Source organism: Scyliorhinus torazame, chromosome 3 (assembly GCF_047496885.1).
Source record: "Scyliorhinus torazame isolate Kashiwa2021f chromosome 3, sScyTor2.1, whole genome shotgun sequence".
NCBI lineage: Eukaryota > Metazoa > Chordata > Chondrichthyes > Carcharhiniformes > Scyliorhinidae > Scyliorhinus > Scyliorhinus torazame.
Window position 1 is genome coordinate 259,685,360 of NC_092709.1, and position 16,705 is coordinate 259,702,064.

At 46.7% G+C, this 16,705-nt stretch overlaps 1 protein-coding gene across 2 annotated transcripts in view; it reads left to right on the forward strand.

The window, feature by feature from the left end:
- Positions 1 to 16,705, forward strand: part of npr2 (natriuretic peptide receptor 2) — a 278,856-nt gene that overhangs the window by 248,683 nt on the left and 13,468 nt on the right. For both annotated transcript variants that reach the window (XM_072497159.1, XM_072497157.1), the window contains exon 21: positions 3,712 to 3,803. In XM_072497159.1, coding sequence (XP_072353260.1) covers positions 3,712 to 3,803 — 92 coding nt within the window. The remainder of the gene's footprint in view (positions 1 to 3,711; positions 3,804 to 16,705) is intronic.

Consider the following 16,705-nt stretch of genomic DNA (forward strand, 5'->3'; position numbering starts at 1 on the left):
AGTGAAAGAGTCGATAAAGAGAAACTATTTCTTTGTGGTTGGGAGGCTCGGCTCGGAGACATTAAGCGGAAAACAAAATGCCTTTCAGGAGTAAGATTATTTCTACACGCAATGGATGTTGGAAGTTTGGAACTCTCCTCCACAGATGGCCATAGATGCTGGGTCAACTCTTAATTTTAAATCTGAGATGAACAGATTTATGCCACCAAAGGTTACAAAGTGGCATCCAGCAGAGGCAATGAAGTCAATGAAGAAAATGGTCTTAGGTCACATATAGAGTCAAAGGGCTAAATGGCCTATTCTTGTGCTTATCTACTTGTACTCGGGAGGTCAGTTAGCTTAGTTGGCTGGATGGCTGGTTCATGATGCAGAGCGATGCCAGCAGCATGGGTTCAATTCCCGTACCGGTTCAGGTTATCCATGAAGACCCCACCTTCTCAAACTAGCCCTACACCTGAGGTGTGGTGGCCTTCAGGTTAAATGACCACCTGTCAGCTCTCGCTCAGAAAAAGGGGAAAACAGCCTCTTGGACTATGGCACACTTGTACACCTCTATCTGTCCCTCCAATGTCGCAATCACACAGCCGTTTTAACTTTCCCCGGCCCCACTCATTTCTCATATCCCACACTACCCCAAAACTTGCCTCCTGTGCCATCTGTATTGAAGAACATCCAGTCATCTTTCCCCTATGCTCTGTGGCTGTCTTCCCTAAACCCATCCACCTTACTACATCGCATCCATCTGTGAAAGCCTTTCCTTGTATGCAGTAGTATTTCCGACCTTTACCCATGACAAGCCTAGGTCTTTTTATCCAGCCATGTCCCCGAGGCCGAGAATCCACAACCAGTGGAAATAGTTACTCTCTATATCAGTTCCTTGTAACATCACGAAAGCTTCAATCGCCCACAAATCACCGATTATATGTTACTTCCTGCAGTAGTAAATCAACTCTGTTAAAAATCAGCTGTATTTAATCTCTATCCTTTCAGTTGCTGTCCTGCTTCAGGGTTTCATGGGCATGTTCCTACACAAGGATTTGAAAATGGAGTACATTTAAATGCAGAGAATATAGGGAGCATTCAGCTAGCCAGGCAGCATTGGTGGAGATGCTTTTACATTTAAATGCCATGTTTTCAATTAAAATGGTTTGAACAGGGCTGGAATTCTCCATCCTGTCATATACTGGAGCCACCAAGACTAAAGAGAAGATTCTGACCGTGCTTTCCTTAGAGTTACTCAAGTCCTGTCACGGTATAAAGATTTCAACCACACCTCCAGCGAAGTTATGACAGTGGAAGAAAAGCATGCCAAACAGCCTATGTCGGCATTAAAGATGTATTTACACACCACCTGAGGACAATAGTTCACTTGTTGCCTCAGCTCAGTCTCCTGTTAACACTGAACTCAAGATAATTTTTTTTATTCCAGTGGCCTCTCTTAAGTACATTCCCTCTCTCTCCTTACAACATCCTTAGTCCCTGCCTGGGTCTGACCCCTAACTGGGAAGTGTTTTGGGGCATTTGCTGTTTTTGCAAGATTTCATTCATTATTGATTCAGCCTGCTTCCATTTTTCCAGCGGAGGGTAGGATCCATAGAATTCCTACAGTGCAGGAGGAGGCCATTCGACCCATTCATTCTGCATCAACTCTCTGAAAGAGCTCACTGCTTAGGCTCACTACCCTACCCATAAGACCAAAAGACCATAAGACAGAGGAGCAGAATTAGGCCACTCAGCCCATCGAGTCTGCTCCACCATTCAATCATGGCTGATATTTTATCATCCCCATTCTCCTGCCTTCTCCCTATAACCCCTGATCCCCTTATTATCTCCGTAATCCCACTTAACCTGCACATCTTTGGACACTAGGCTGCAATTTATCATGGCCAATCCACCTAACATGCACATTTTTGGTAACAAGGCATGCCTCTGCCCTAGGTTAATGGTGAGACACTTCATTATAATAATTAAATGTGGTGCACATAGTACAGCTGGGTGCCTGTTTTCAATATTACTGTTGGCAGTTAGGCTTCTGAAGGCTCATAAACCCAGGAGCAAAATGGAGATGAGAGCAGTCAGCTCCAGAACGGCCATTTCTAGCCACTGCTTGTGAAACAGGAGGAGCAGCACTTCTATCCCCCCCTACCCGACTCCTGAAGCAAACTGTCTGCCAATCCAGGCTCCTCCTTACTGTCATGGTCTGTTGAACCTCCCCATCAACCTGCGATACCAAATCTCTTGCCAAATCTTCCCTCTGCACCATACCCCGGAGCCCCCAGCCACCACTCCTACCGCTCCCCCTTAACTCCCATTTCATCCCTCCCAGCTGTTGGTCCAGCCTTTCTCTCATCTAGACCTTTCCTGATCACTGTGGATCTACCACAATGGTCCTCAGCTGCGGCAACCTGTCACTGGCTTTCCACTTAGCAACCACCCAGATTGTTAGTTTGGTCAGCATCCAGGTAGGAAACAGAGTAGAAATGAAAGATGAGGCCCAGACGTTACTTTTGGCAGGACCTCCATGTCACGAGAATTCTCGCAGCCCCCTCCCCCGCACACACAGTGTGCTCCCAGTCTCTCTCCACTTCCCTGTATATATGGGGACCTTTCCATCTATTTTGTGGACACTGCAACAGGAGTGCAGTAGAAAGGATCCCACCCTTGTGAATTTACATCCTCTCGAATGGCCCCAAAGAGCATTGTCACTGTTATGTATGCCTTGCAGCAAGGAGCTGAAAAGAAATCACACACCACGGGCGTCATTCTCCGCCGGCGGGAGTCTCCGTTTTGCCGGCGCCCGGGGGTTTCCCGACGGCATGGGGCTGCCCCACAATGGGAAACCCCATTGACCGGCCGGTGTAACGGAGCATCCCGCCGGCGGGTCGGGGCAGAAATGTGGCGGGGCGGGATGGAGAATTTCGCTCCAGACGTTTAAACAGTGTGAAAATTAATTAACTGTTTATTTTGTAATAAGAGCCAAAAGTGAAACTTCTAAAGGAAAGCAAACATTTTTTATTTAAATGTGTTAGCACTTATATCTGTAGCATTCTTTGGACTAATTTACAAGCTACAAACAGATATTAGGACAGCCAGTCCCAGAATTTGACTTTGAGTTTTATATCCTTGATATTCAATCTTCAACTTTGTGCGGCTGCAAGAGTCCTCTGAGGCCAAGTAACAATCCAAGCTAAGTTAAAACCTTAAGTTAAACAGTTCCTGAAATCAGAACCATATAAAGAATTTGGCAGCAAAATGTAATACTCGGAAATCAATTTAAAGAAATTTCTGTCTAAATATATCACAGAATTGTTACAGTGCAGAAGGAGGACATTAGGCCCATCGAGTCTGCACCAACCCTCAGAAAGAGCACCCTACCTTGCCCCACTTCCACACCCCATCCCTGTAACCCCACCCAAACTGCACTTCCCTGGACACTACGGGGCAATTATCATGGTCAATTAACCTGCACATCTTTGGTCTGTGGGAGGAAACCGGAGCACCCGGAGGAAATCCATGCAGACATGGGGAGAAAGTGCAGACTTCACACAGACAGTCACCCGAGGGCAGAATTGAACCCGGGTGTCTGGCGCTGTGAGGCAGCAGTGCTAACCACTGTGCCACCCTGCCGTCCTGACTTAGTGTCATTCCCTGCCTTTTCCCTGAACCCCTGTCTTCATCCTGCTGTTGACCTTTTACCTTTTTACTTGTTAGCATTGAAGATCCATGTATCCTCAACGACCAAGAATGTCTTGGATGAGTTCGGTAATTTTGATCTGGAACTTCGTGGAGATGTTGAAATGAAGGTACTTTCTGTTTCATGTTATGTTCAACACATCACAACCACAATCATAAGTGACATTTATGGAAATCCTATTGCTGCTTTTGCAAATCATGGAATTGCTGTACAGAAGGAGGCCATTCAGCCTGTTGTGCCTATGCAGGCTCTTTGAAATAGTAATCATGCCTAGTCACACATGTATAACTCTGTTTGTCCTGTAAGGCGTGCTATTAGGTCATTTGGGCATTCCGAATTCTCCCTTTGTGTACCGGACAAGGGGATTGTCACAGTAATTTTGTTGCAGTGTTAAATTAAGCCTATTTGTGATATTAAAGATTATTATGATATTATAAAGTTCCACACTCTCAAGTCCAACTCCCTTTTAAACTTATTCATGGGATCAGCTTTTATAACCATTTCAGGTAGCATGTTCCAGATCCCAACAACTCACTGAATAAAAATATTCTCCTCATATTCCCTGCAGATGTTTTGCCGATGTTTCTCAATCTATGGGGCTGGATTCTCCGATTGCCAAAATCGCGTTCGGCGATCAGCCGGAGAATCCATTTTTACGCTGGAACTGGGGGCCGCACCGTTTTTCCAATACTTCACCCCCTCAAAAATGGCGTACTCGAGAAGTACGCTGCACACTGTCGGGGCGGATTGAGAATGTCACCTGGCACCCTCCCCCAATGTTCCGCCCCTGATTGGCCGAGTCCCCACGTGACCTCCCAACATTTTGGGACCTCGCGAGGCGGCTGCAGACTGTGTCCAGCGCCGCTGCAGTCAGGGGTGGGGGGTGGGGGGGAGCCGTTCAGCTGGCAGAGTGGCTTCTGCAGGGGCTGGAGGGACTGGTGTGGGGTGGTCCGGGGGTGGCGATGGGGCAGTTTTTGGCAGGCTGGGTCTGCGCGCGGCCGGTGCCATCTTGTACGGCGCGGCCGCCACAGGCCGTCGCCGTTTGCATGCGCGGCCACGGACCCGGCCATTCTGCGCCATATCCATCGGTAAAGCCAGGGATTTTACACGGTGCAGCTGCTAGCCCCCCACCGGGTGGAGCATCGATGTGGGGACGGCACGGACCTTTTGGTCATAAGACCAGACGGATCTTGCGGACAAAATCGGAGCATCCAGCCCATGATCTTTAGTCATTGACCATAAGCTTTTGATCTTCTCCACCAACTATATCAACATCTTTCCTCATTCTGAAACCCTGCGAGGTCACCTCATAACTTTCTCTTTGCCAAGGAGAACAGGGTGAACATTGCCATGCTTTCCTCATCACTGATGTCCCTTTTCCCTGGTAGCATCCTGGTAATCCTCCTTCACACCATTTTTAAGCCCTTGACATATTTTGTGTAGCTTGATTCCCAAAATTGACCAAAATACACTAGCTGAGGGATGTGATTTATAAAGTGCTAACGTGGTCTCTTTGCTTTCATATTTTACTCATCGTTTTAAAAACCCAAGTCCCCTAAGCTTCTCTTCAGCACCTTAACACCTTACTCTTTGGGTGCAGTTCTCCCACCTTGTTGCGTCGGCAGTGATCCCGTTATGTCGGATGCATAGTGAGAGAGTACCGAGTTGCGTGTAGTGCACCCAACCCGCTACCCCCATGTCCAGCAAAGGCGTGATCCAGATCAGCATATTTAAATGAGTCGGGCAGCTGGGTAGCACAGTAGGGCGGCATGATAGCACAATGGTTAGCACAGTTGCTTCACAGCTCCAGGGTCCCAGGTTCGATTCCCGGCTTGGGTCGCTGTATGTGCGGAGTCTGCACATTCTCCCCATGTCTGCATGGGTTTCCTCCGGGTGCTCCGGTTTCCTCCCACAGTCCAAAGATGTGCAGATTAGGTGGATTGGCCATGCTAAATTGCCCTTAGTGTCCAAAATAGGTTAGTTGGGGTTACGGGGATAGGGAGGAGGTGTGGGCTTAGATAGGGTGCTCTTTCCAAGGGCCGATGCAGACGCAATAGGTCAAATGGCCTCCTTCTGCACTGTGAATTCTATGATTCTATGATTAAACTCATTTAATTAAGCACAATCCGTTCGAGGCCACAGTCTCCTGGCTCCCGGTATTCATCGGCTCCACTGGTGAGGCTTGACGTCGGAGTGAATTAATACTGGTCTCCAATAATGGAAACAAGATGAGATGGCCACGCCAGGGGGGCTTGGAGGCCATTGGAGCCCCCGGATGGTTGGGGAAAGGGCAGGGCAGTGCCCTGGTACACCCAGGCAGTGACGACCTGGCACCCTGCCGGCATGCAGGTTGATACTGCCAGGTGCCGGGCAGTGCCCAGGTGCCAAGAGGCACTGCCAAGGGACAGGGCCTGAGAGGGGCCATGCCTATTAAAGTGGATGGGTGAAGGGGGGTCTGAAAGGTGGGAACTGAAAGGGGGTCCTTAAGGGTGGAGGGCCCTCAGTGACCTCACAGCGGGGTATGCTCACTTGGGGGTTCCACACTGCAGAAAAAAATTCTAAGTGGGGATTTGTCAGTGCAAAATTCCCCACGTCCACAAAAAATGATGTGTAGGTGGATATTAATCTGGATTGTGCCCAAACACCCGGCGGGAATCATTCCATGAAACTCCCCTTCCCCCCCAAATGACACTTAGTGTGCGATTCAGCATTAGGTTGTTTGAATACCTAGACGACAGATTAACCTGGCGCCTGGGGGTCAACGGCTGCACATGCAAGACCTCGCCAGGGCACCATTTAATGCTGGTCTACAAAAAGGTGGGTCTTGCAGGGCATTAGAGACTCCTGGGTGGTCAGAGACAGGGCTATGTGGTACCCTGGCACTCCCCCTGGCACCTTGGCACTGCCAGCCTCACATCCTGGCAGTGCCACCCAGGCACTCTGGTGGCACTGCCATGTTGCCATGCTGGCAGTGTCAGGATGCTAGTTGGCACCTCCAGGGTCGAGTGAGGGGGGGGGGGGGGGGGGGTGCGGGGAACCTTGCCAATTGGAGGTGGTTTCCAGGAGCCTAGAGAAAGTGAGGGGAGGATCCTGAAAGAAGGAAAGGGCCTGAAAGGGGGGAGAGTGGGGAAGATCAGAGCTACCATTCAAAATGACACGCAGATCTGCGAACAGTCATTCCTGCTGGCATGATCTGCTCGCCAGCAAATCTATTTGAGTGTGGCCTGGGCGGGGCGAAACTCCCTAAGGCCAAACAAGTGCCATTAAATAGCAGGATGATTGCAGCCACCGAGAAACACCCCGGCAAACTCGCCCAAGAGCGGGCTTAAACATTTGTCTGCTGAATCGTTCCCTTAGCCCTTTTTTGGGTGGATCGCGACCCTTATTTATGCCAGAATTTGTCAAATATTTAAAGATTCAAACCAAGAGATTCTGTTGGGTTTATAGTGAAGGGGGAGGGGGAAAGGGGGCAGGTGAACAGAGTCTTGGCAAAATTGCAGCAGGGGAGCTGGAGCTCTCCCTGGCATACTTCCCTTATTACAGCACATTGTTTAAATGACCTGATGCCTGGGCTTTGGGATTGATAAACTGTCCAGTCTGAGTGACGGACAAGACTTTATCCTGTTGCAGTCCTGCCATTATCATTTAACTCTAAAATGCCCATTTCCACCACCAAATGTAGACCTGTATTCTAACACAAGGAGAAAAAGGAACATTACGGTCACGATCTACCCGAATGGGAACAGAGCCCCATAGTGAGCGCATTTAGCCGGGTGCTTCCCGACTCTCGGAGCGGCGAGAAACCCAACACTATCAAACGCCCATTCGGGTAGATACTAGGCCTCAGCAGCGAACGCCCCGATAAGGCCGCACTTAGCGGAGGAATTGTGCTCGCTGGATACCATTTTGAAATGGCAACCCGATCTCCTGGCCCCCTGATGCAACCCCTGAACCCCCACCAAAGCCTCAACTCCCTATAAGGGGGTCCTCAGTTCGCCCCCTGCACCCGTGCTGGGTACCCCCAGGCCGGATCCGCAGCATAGGAAAAATGCCAGCCTGGCACCTTGGCCGTGCTCCTGCCAGCTGGCAGTGCCACCTGGGCACCTTGGCAGTGCAGGCTGACAGACGGTGGCACTGATAGAGTGCCAGGCTGGCACTGTCAGGGTGGCCAACTGGCAGTGCCAAGGTGTCCAGGTTGCAGCAACAGTTCCAGCCTGGCACCCTGCCCAGAGGAAAGGCGCCTGTGGAGATCTCCCGAGTGACGTTCCGTCTGGTCCCTGTTTATGGAGACCTGCACAGAACAGCGCTCGCCCGATATCTCCAAAGTGAGAGGGTTAGATCCCAAGCCTTGGGTAGATCGTGGTAGTACATATTAGAGTGTGACAAGCTGTCTCACTCTAATATGCAGATTTTCCAAAAATTGATCTGCCCACAGTGGGCGGGATTCACATCGTGACACCTTGTGAGATCATGTTAGATCTTGCGAGACTTGGTGAGCCAGGTAGATTCCAGAAGAGGGTTGTCCCGGCACCTATTGGTCGCATTGTCCCATGCCGCACTATCTTTCAGCCGTAATGCCTCCGTTCGATTGTACTCTACATTTGCCCAAAGAAAAGGGGGTATATTTTCTTGTTTTCTGACAGGAAAGGGGAGGTAGTGATTCAACATTTACAGGACACTACTTATCATTTTCTTCCTGCTAGATATGGGCGGCATGGTGGCACAGTGGTTAACACTGCTGTCTCACAGGGCCAGGGACCCAGGTTCAATTCCAGCCTTGGGTGACTGTGTGGAGCTTACACGTTCTTCCTGTGTCTGCGTGGGTTTCTTCCAGGTCCTCCCACAGTCCAAAGATATGCAGGTTAGGTGGATTGGCCATGCTAAATTGTCCCTTTGTGTCCAAAGGCGGTTTGCGGGGATAGAGCGGGCGAGTGGGCCGAGATAGGGTGCTCTTTAAGATGATCAGTGCAGATTTGATGGGCTGAATGGCCTCCTTCTGCACTGTAGGCATTCTATAATGGCCCAGCATGATTTTGGAGCATGCTGTGGAATAAAGAGAACAGAATTCTGCACCATATATGGGACCAAGAAGATCCAATTGGCAGAAAATATGCTTGGCAACACTGCCAGTGGCATTAGATATAGAATGGTCAAAACAGTTTCCTAAAATTGAAATTTTAGAACACTCCGAAAATGGCAAAGAAAATTGTTATTTTTCTAGGGACAAAGAGGATCGCCCAGCCCCATCATACAAAACCTTCCCACCCATTGCCAGTTATTCACTGGGGCTTCTTTCCTCCTTTTTAAGGCTTTATCAGCTCAACTCCACAGTGTATGTTTCCCACTTCACTGTCAATTTGAGGTCTGCCTATGAATATTTATTGTGTGTTGGGCAGTTCACGAAAAGTTTTTGAATGAGACTTGACCATGAATGGAGAAATCAGATGGGAGGTCCAACCACTTCAATCAACACCCACTAATTGTGTACCTGAACCAAAGGACTACCCCAAGATCTTTCAGTAACAATAACCAGCATTCTAACCTAATGGTGCAGACCTATAGGGTGGCACTTTGTTTTTGGAGGCAGGAATGATGAGTCGGGAGATTTACCAATGTCATGATCCCACCTCCTGCCATGCAGTGCCCACCCATACCACCCTCATAGCGGGATTCGAGACAAGCTGGAGTTGGGGCCACTGCCTCCAACAACATGCCTGAGATGGAGACAAAGGTGAGCTGATGCCAAGATGGCGAGATTAAAAGGCCTGTCTCCATACACTCATCTTAAGGTAAGTATGAGGCCTCTTAGCCTTCATTCCCCATTCCCGCTTTAGGCCCACAACACTTTATAAATAGCCCCACCCCCTCCTCACCCCCATTCCACTTACCTAGTATCCACTGTATACAGAACTCATAAGCCCTTCATTAACATTGGGGGAAGTCTTTGAGAAGTTCATTCATTTATCAAAATAAATGATCAGTACTTCAAAGTCAACTTTAAAAATCCTCTCAACTGATCATAAATCTGTCAATCAAACAAGGTGTACAGACCCTTGACAGTTGTGGCAACAACCTTTGCTGAGTTGAATCCATTAGTGGGTATGGAACTCAGCCGAACATTCATAAAGAGAATGCACTGATCAATTGCACCAACTAAACAGCCAGAGCTCAATACATTAAAGCCTTTGAAGTCAACCAGAAGCCCAGCCATCTGCTAAAAGTTTGAAACAACCAAACAGATAGCTGAGCTGAATTTCAAAGACTGGGACATTTCACCTATTAAAGCATTTATGCAGGCAAACAGATGGGTGAGCTGAAAACATGAATGCAAAGTGAACAAATGGGTCTTTTTCTAGATGACAAGGTGTATATAACTAGTGGGGTGCCTCAGGGTTCGGTCCTTGGGCCCCAGCTATTTACAATCTATATTGGGCAGCACGGTAGCATTGGGGATAGCACAATTGCTTCACAGCTCCAGGGTCCCAGGTTCGATTCCGGCTTGGGTCACTGTCTGTGCGGAGTCTGCACATCCCGTGTGTGCGTGGGTTTCCTCCAGGTGCTCCGGTTTCCTCCCACAGTCCAAAGATGTGCAGGTTCGGTGGATTGGCCATGATAAATTGCCCTTAGTGTCCAAAATTGCCCTTAGTGTTGGGTGGGGTTACTGGGTTATGGGGATAGGGTGGAGGTGTTGACCTTGGGTAGGGTGCTCTTTCCAAGAGCCGGTGCAGACTCGATGGGCCGAATGGCCTTCTTCTGCACTGTAAATTCTATGATGATAATGATAATAACTTGGATACATTGATAGAAGGTTCTTTCAACAAATTTGCAGATGACAAAAAAATAAGTGGGACAGTAAATTGCAATGAGAAATAAGAACCTTACAAATGCATACAGATAGGTTAGGAGAGTGGGCCAAAATGTGGCAACTGGAGTTTAATGTGGATAAGTGTGAGGTCATGCATTTTGGTCAAAAAAATGGAAAGACAACTTATTGTCTAAATGGAGAGAGACTTTGAGATGCTCCGATACAGAGGGACCTGGGTGTCCTCGTGCATGAGCATGCAGGTGCAGCAAATAATAAGCAAAGCAAATGGAATGCATTTATAGCAAAAGGAATTGAGTATAAAGGTAAGGAAATGTTGTTGCAACTATTCAAAGCATTGGTGAGACCGCACCTGGAGTATTGTGCACAGTTTTGGTCCCCTGATTTGAGGAAAGATGTAGTAGTTTTGGAGGCAGTACAAAAGAGGTTCACTAGATTGATTCCAGAGATGAGGAGTTTTTCATATGAGGAGATATTGAACAGTAGAACATAGAACATAGAACATAGAACAATACAGCGCAGTACAGGCCCTTCGGCCCACGATGTTGCACCGAAACAAAAGCCATCCAACCTACACTATGCCATTATCATCCATATGTTTATCCAATAAACTTTTAAATGCCCTCAATGTTGGCGAGTTCACCACTGTAGCAGGTAGGGCATTCCACGGCCTCACTACTCTTTGCGTAAAGAACCTACCTCTGACCTCTGTCCCATATCTATTACCCCTCAGTTTAAAGTTATGTCCCCTCGTGCCAGCCATATCCATCCGCGGGAGAAGGCTCTCACTGTCCACCCTATCCAACCCCCTGATCATTTTGTATGCCTCTATTAAGTCTCCTCTTAACCTTCTTCTCTCCAACGAAAACAACCTCAAGTCCATCAGCCTTTCCTCATAAGATTTTCCCTCCATACCAGGCAACATCCTGGTAAATCTCCTCTGCACCCGCTCCAAAGCCTCCACGTCCTTCCTATAATGCGGTGACCAGAACTGTACGCAATACTCCAAATGCGGCCGTACCAGAGTTCTGTACAGCTGCAACATGACCTCCCGACTCCGGAACTCAATCCCTCTACCAATAAAGGCCAACACTCCATAGGCCTTCTTCACAACCCTATCAACCTGGGTGGCAACTTTCAGGGATCTATGTACATGGACACCTAGATCCCTCTGCTCATCCACACTTTCAAGAACTTTACCATTAGCCAAATATTCCGCATTCCTGTTATTCCTTCCAAAGTGAATCACCTCACACTTCTCTACATTAAACTCCATTTGCCACCTCTCGGCCCAGCTCTGCAGCTTATCTATATCCCTCTGTAATCTGCTACATCCTTCCACACTATCGACAACACCACCGACTTTAGTATCGTCTGCAAATTTACTCACCCACCCTTCTGCGCCTTCCTCTAGGTCATTGATAAAAATGACAAACAGCAACGGCCCCAGAACAGATCCTTGTAGTACTCCACTTGTGACTGTACTCCATTCTGAACATTTCCCATCAACCACCACCCTCTGTCTTCTTTCAGCTAGCCAATTTCTGATCCACATCTCTAAATCACCCTCAATCCCCAGCCTCCGTATTTTTTGCAATAGCCTACCGTGGAGAACCTTATCAAACGCTTTGCTGAAATCCATATACACCACATCAACTGCTCTACCCTCGTCTACCTGTTCAGTCACCTTCTCAAAGAACTCAATAAGGTTTGTGAGGCATGACCTACCCTTCACAAAGCCATGCTGACTATCCCTGATCATATTATTCCTATCTAGATGATTATAAATCTTGTCTCTTATAATCCCCTCCAAGACTTTACCCACTACAGACGTGAGGCTCACCGGCCTATAGTTGCCGGGGTTGTCTCTGCTCCCCTTTTTGAACAAAGGGACCACATTTGCTGTCCTCCAGTCCTCTGGCACTATTCCTGTAGCCAATGATGACATAAAAAACAGTATAGGCTTATGCTCTCTAGAGTTTAGAAGAATGAGGGGAAATCTAATTGAGGTTTACAAGATGCTAAAAGGTATGGATAAAGTAGATGTGCAGCTGATGCTTCCTCTTGTGGGGCATTCTAGAACGAGAGGTCATAATCTTAGAATAAGAGGTAGCAAATTGAAAACAGATTTGAGGAGAAACTACTTTGCCTAAAGTGTGATGTTGTACGAATTAAGTAATGGCATGATGGGAAAACTGGTCAACTATTCGGTACAATGTAAGAAAAGCTGACCTAGCCACTTCAACGTACCAGAGCCCTTTGTAAGGAATGCTAATCTAGCTATTCCAAAATGCCTGACCTCTGGAATTTCTGATAAGGCTAACTCTTCATAACCCAGGGCAGTATGAATAAGACAAGATAAGGAATGGATGAGTCTTCTCCGACCTTTAAAGTTCTATCTAAGGTCAAGATAATGGTATGAGGGGTGAGACAAAGAGTCCGAGAAGATCAACAGGTCAACGGGTTTATGACATTGCTTCCGTTTCTACTTCCGATCGAATTCCTGACTAAGCTGTAGTCACGCAATCTTGATAATGATAATGTATAAATACTGAGCTGATTCTCTGTGAAAACGCAGACTTGGGAAGGAATCAGCAGTGGTACTAACTGCTCTCTGACCTCAAGTTTCAGCCATTACTGCATGCAGTCTTTTCATAAATAAAGCCCTGTTATTTTGCCTTAACGAGCCTTGTTGAATCTTTCTACTACAGTCCAGAAGCAGGAAAATATTGACTTCAACAAAAGGGTTGTGAATCTGTGGAATTCACTACTCCAGATTGCAGTGGATGCAGGGACAGTGGGTAAATTTAAGGAGGAGTTAGACAGATTTTTAATTGGTAATGGGTTGAAGGGTGATGGAGAATGGGAAGGTCTGTGGAGTTGAGGCAAGGATGGGATCAGCCATGATCACATTGAGGGTGTTAAGCTTGGGCGGCTTAATTGCCTACTCCCACTCCTAGGTCATGTGTTCTGGGAGGAGATGCACTGTAAATTCTATGTAAATTCTGTGAGATGCACGGGCTAATTTTGCAATCCAGCTCTTGGCCTGTAACATTGCAGGTAGCAGATGAGGAACATATCAGCCATGATAGAATGGCGGATCAGACTCAATGGGCCGAATGGCCTAATTCTGCTGCTATATCTTATGAACTTATGAACAAATGACACAGTTAAATCTGAATTGTCATATTGTGCAATGCAAAATTGAACTTTATCCAGTAGATAACATAATCTGCTGCAAGTGAAGACTGTTCCAGTTTCACAATGCTACTTAATGTAATGTATAAATACTGAGCTGATTCTCTGTGAAAACTTACATTTTCAAAGTAAAACCCTGTCATCAATCACTGTACTAAACATAGATAACTTATCCGACAGAGATAACGATCAAACTATTCCCTCCTCCAAACCAGGCTTCCCCATGGTTCACAACATCTCTGCGCAGGCCTGAACTGTATTGTCTGTATTTTGTTTTGTCTGCAAAGGTTGACTCAACTCTATGAAAATTGTGGGAGGTCTAAACTATCCACTTCTCCAATGGAAACAGCAGTGTTGGGGCAGCTTTTTTCAATAGAATCCCTGCAGTGCAGAAGGAGGCTATTAGGCCCATCAAGTCTGCACTGACCCTCGGAAAGAGCACCCACCCAGATCCATTTCCCTTCACCATCCCCATAACCCCACGTAACCTGCACATCCCTGGACACTAAGGGACAATTTAGCATGGTCAATCCACTTAACCTGCACATCTTTGGACTGTGGGAGGAAACTCAAACACCCGAGCAAAACCCACGCAGTGTGGAGAATGTGCAAACTGCACAAATGGCAGTCATCCAAGGAGGAATTAAGACCATAAGACCATAATTCATTGGAGCAGAATTAGGCCATTTGGCCGATCGAGTTAAACCCGGGTCTCTGGTGCTGTGAGGCTGCAGTGCTAACCACGCTGCTTAATGTGGTCTGTGACCTGCCTCCTTTTCTTGTGCCAATCAAAATTGTCAGTAATGGTAATGAGAGCAGAAATCTCGGAATGGATTCTCTCCACTATTTTTAAGGCCCACAGAATGAGCATCGGCCCTACGTCAGGACAGGAAAATCCGACCCATAGTCTCAGCAATAAAAGCACAGTGGGCACCACATCTTACACCATAACAATTCTGATATATCATTCCACATCATTTTCCTATACCGGCTGAGGTTATTCATGAAGCCTTTTCAGCCTTGCCCCTCGCCTGAGGTGTGGTGATCCTCCGGTTAAATCACCACCAGTCAGTTCTACCCCTCAAAGGGGAAAGTAGCCTATGGTCATCAGAACTATGGTGACTTTACACTTACACCTTAGTCAAATACAATAAGATAAATCTTGTGAAATGAGGCCTCTAGCAAAGAATGTTGCAAAATTCTCTATTCAACAGATCCCTGACAAGAGCACCCTTTTGTATGGAAGTGCAAGCTAAAAGAGTTCCAAGTACATTACTCAACAAGTTTTCCATTTGCAAATCACCACATCCAGAGAGGGTGAATGATTTTCAAATGTCACATAGCTCGAACACTATCAAACACCACAATTCAACAAAAATATTTAAACATAAGATTGCATAAAAACTCATTAAAGATGTCAGTCATTTTCCAGAAGTTTATAAAACAAGTGGTCTGTCTAGTGGTTTGCAGGATACTCCATCGCTTTATGACATGCTTGAGATCTCATAATACTAATATTGCAGTAATGTAGTCACAGTTTGTAATTCTATTTTAAATTTACTTAATTGAACTTATAGGTGAACTTGTATTGCATTGACATATTTGGCCATACAATGCTTGAATTTCTTTTAGGTATAAAATGCAGTCACGGAGAGTGGGGATATCAAGCCTAAACCGTCCTCACATGTTACCCATGTATGTACCATTGTCACAGGTAATGGGATAACAATCAGGAACAGAGACCAGAGCTAATTTTCCCCTCCCAGATCATGGGTTAGATTCAATAAAGTGTTGTGGTACCAGCTCTCCCTCTGCCCCAGGCGAAAATATCAGGGGGTTGGGTGGGGTGGAGAGGGGGGAACCTGTCCGCAATCTTGATGGTGGACCCGCAGCAATTTATTACTGGGAACACCATAAATTGCTGAAGGGCAGGACTTCAGCCCTTTTCACAGGGCAGGATAAGATCCTGCCTTAAGGGAGTTGCTGCCAAATCAGATTGGCTGACAGCTCTGTGGTCCCATTAATTGGCCACTCAAAGGCCTCAATAGGCTGTCTAATGAGTCCCCTGCCCCTTTACAATTTCAGACAGGATGTGGGGCAGGGATGGAGAGAAAGCCATCCACTGGGAATTTACATGTCCCCCTCCCTTCAAGTCTGCCAGCAACATAGTGTAAAATCCAGTAGAGTGAAACCAATTATAACATCCCTATTACCACCCGCTTTGAAATCATCTAATCTCCTGGGACATTCTTGATCTGCATGGTTCAGTTGATCATATCTTAATCAGCTGAATCAGAGGGGGAAACTACTTCTCTTTTAAAAAATTTACTGGTATTTTTATCTGCTTTTACAAGGAATGCACGCTTCATATCTACTGAGATTTCATTTTCTGGTTAAGCTTCTGGATTGTATTTTTTTTAGCCTGTTCTCAGTCTAATTAAATTGCTTGCTTGCACTGTGCCATCCACATCTCACACATTTTGAAGTCCCGGGGTCATGGCTTTTCTCAATTTCCTTTCCGCAATGAAATGAAACCCTGTCCTATTCTGACTTGCAGTCCACGCCCACACAGTTTGCTATTTAAGAACTGTCAATGTTGAAGCAGCGAAGAGAAGCAAATGTGATGTGAATCATGATTTCATTCAGGGCTTGTTGATAACCTGTGGTGTAATAACTAAGGAGTAACATTGACAATGACTACTGAGACTGCTGTGGGCTAAATAAGTCTTCCCAACCATAGACACAAGAAAAAGGAAAATAGTTGAAGCTGGGAATCTGAAGAGGAAAGAGAAAGAAAAGGCTATAAAATATTGTCCCTTCCTCCTATTTGTAATAACAACACTTTGCAATAATATTCATGTCAATATAATTTTGAATGGCTTCACAAAGACCAAGATTAGGGACGCACTCCAACTGCTTCACATATTGGGCGCATTCTCCGCCGGCGGGAGTCTCCGTTTTGCCTGCGCCCGGGGGTTTCCCGACGGCGT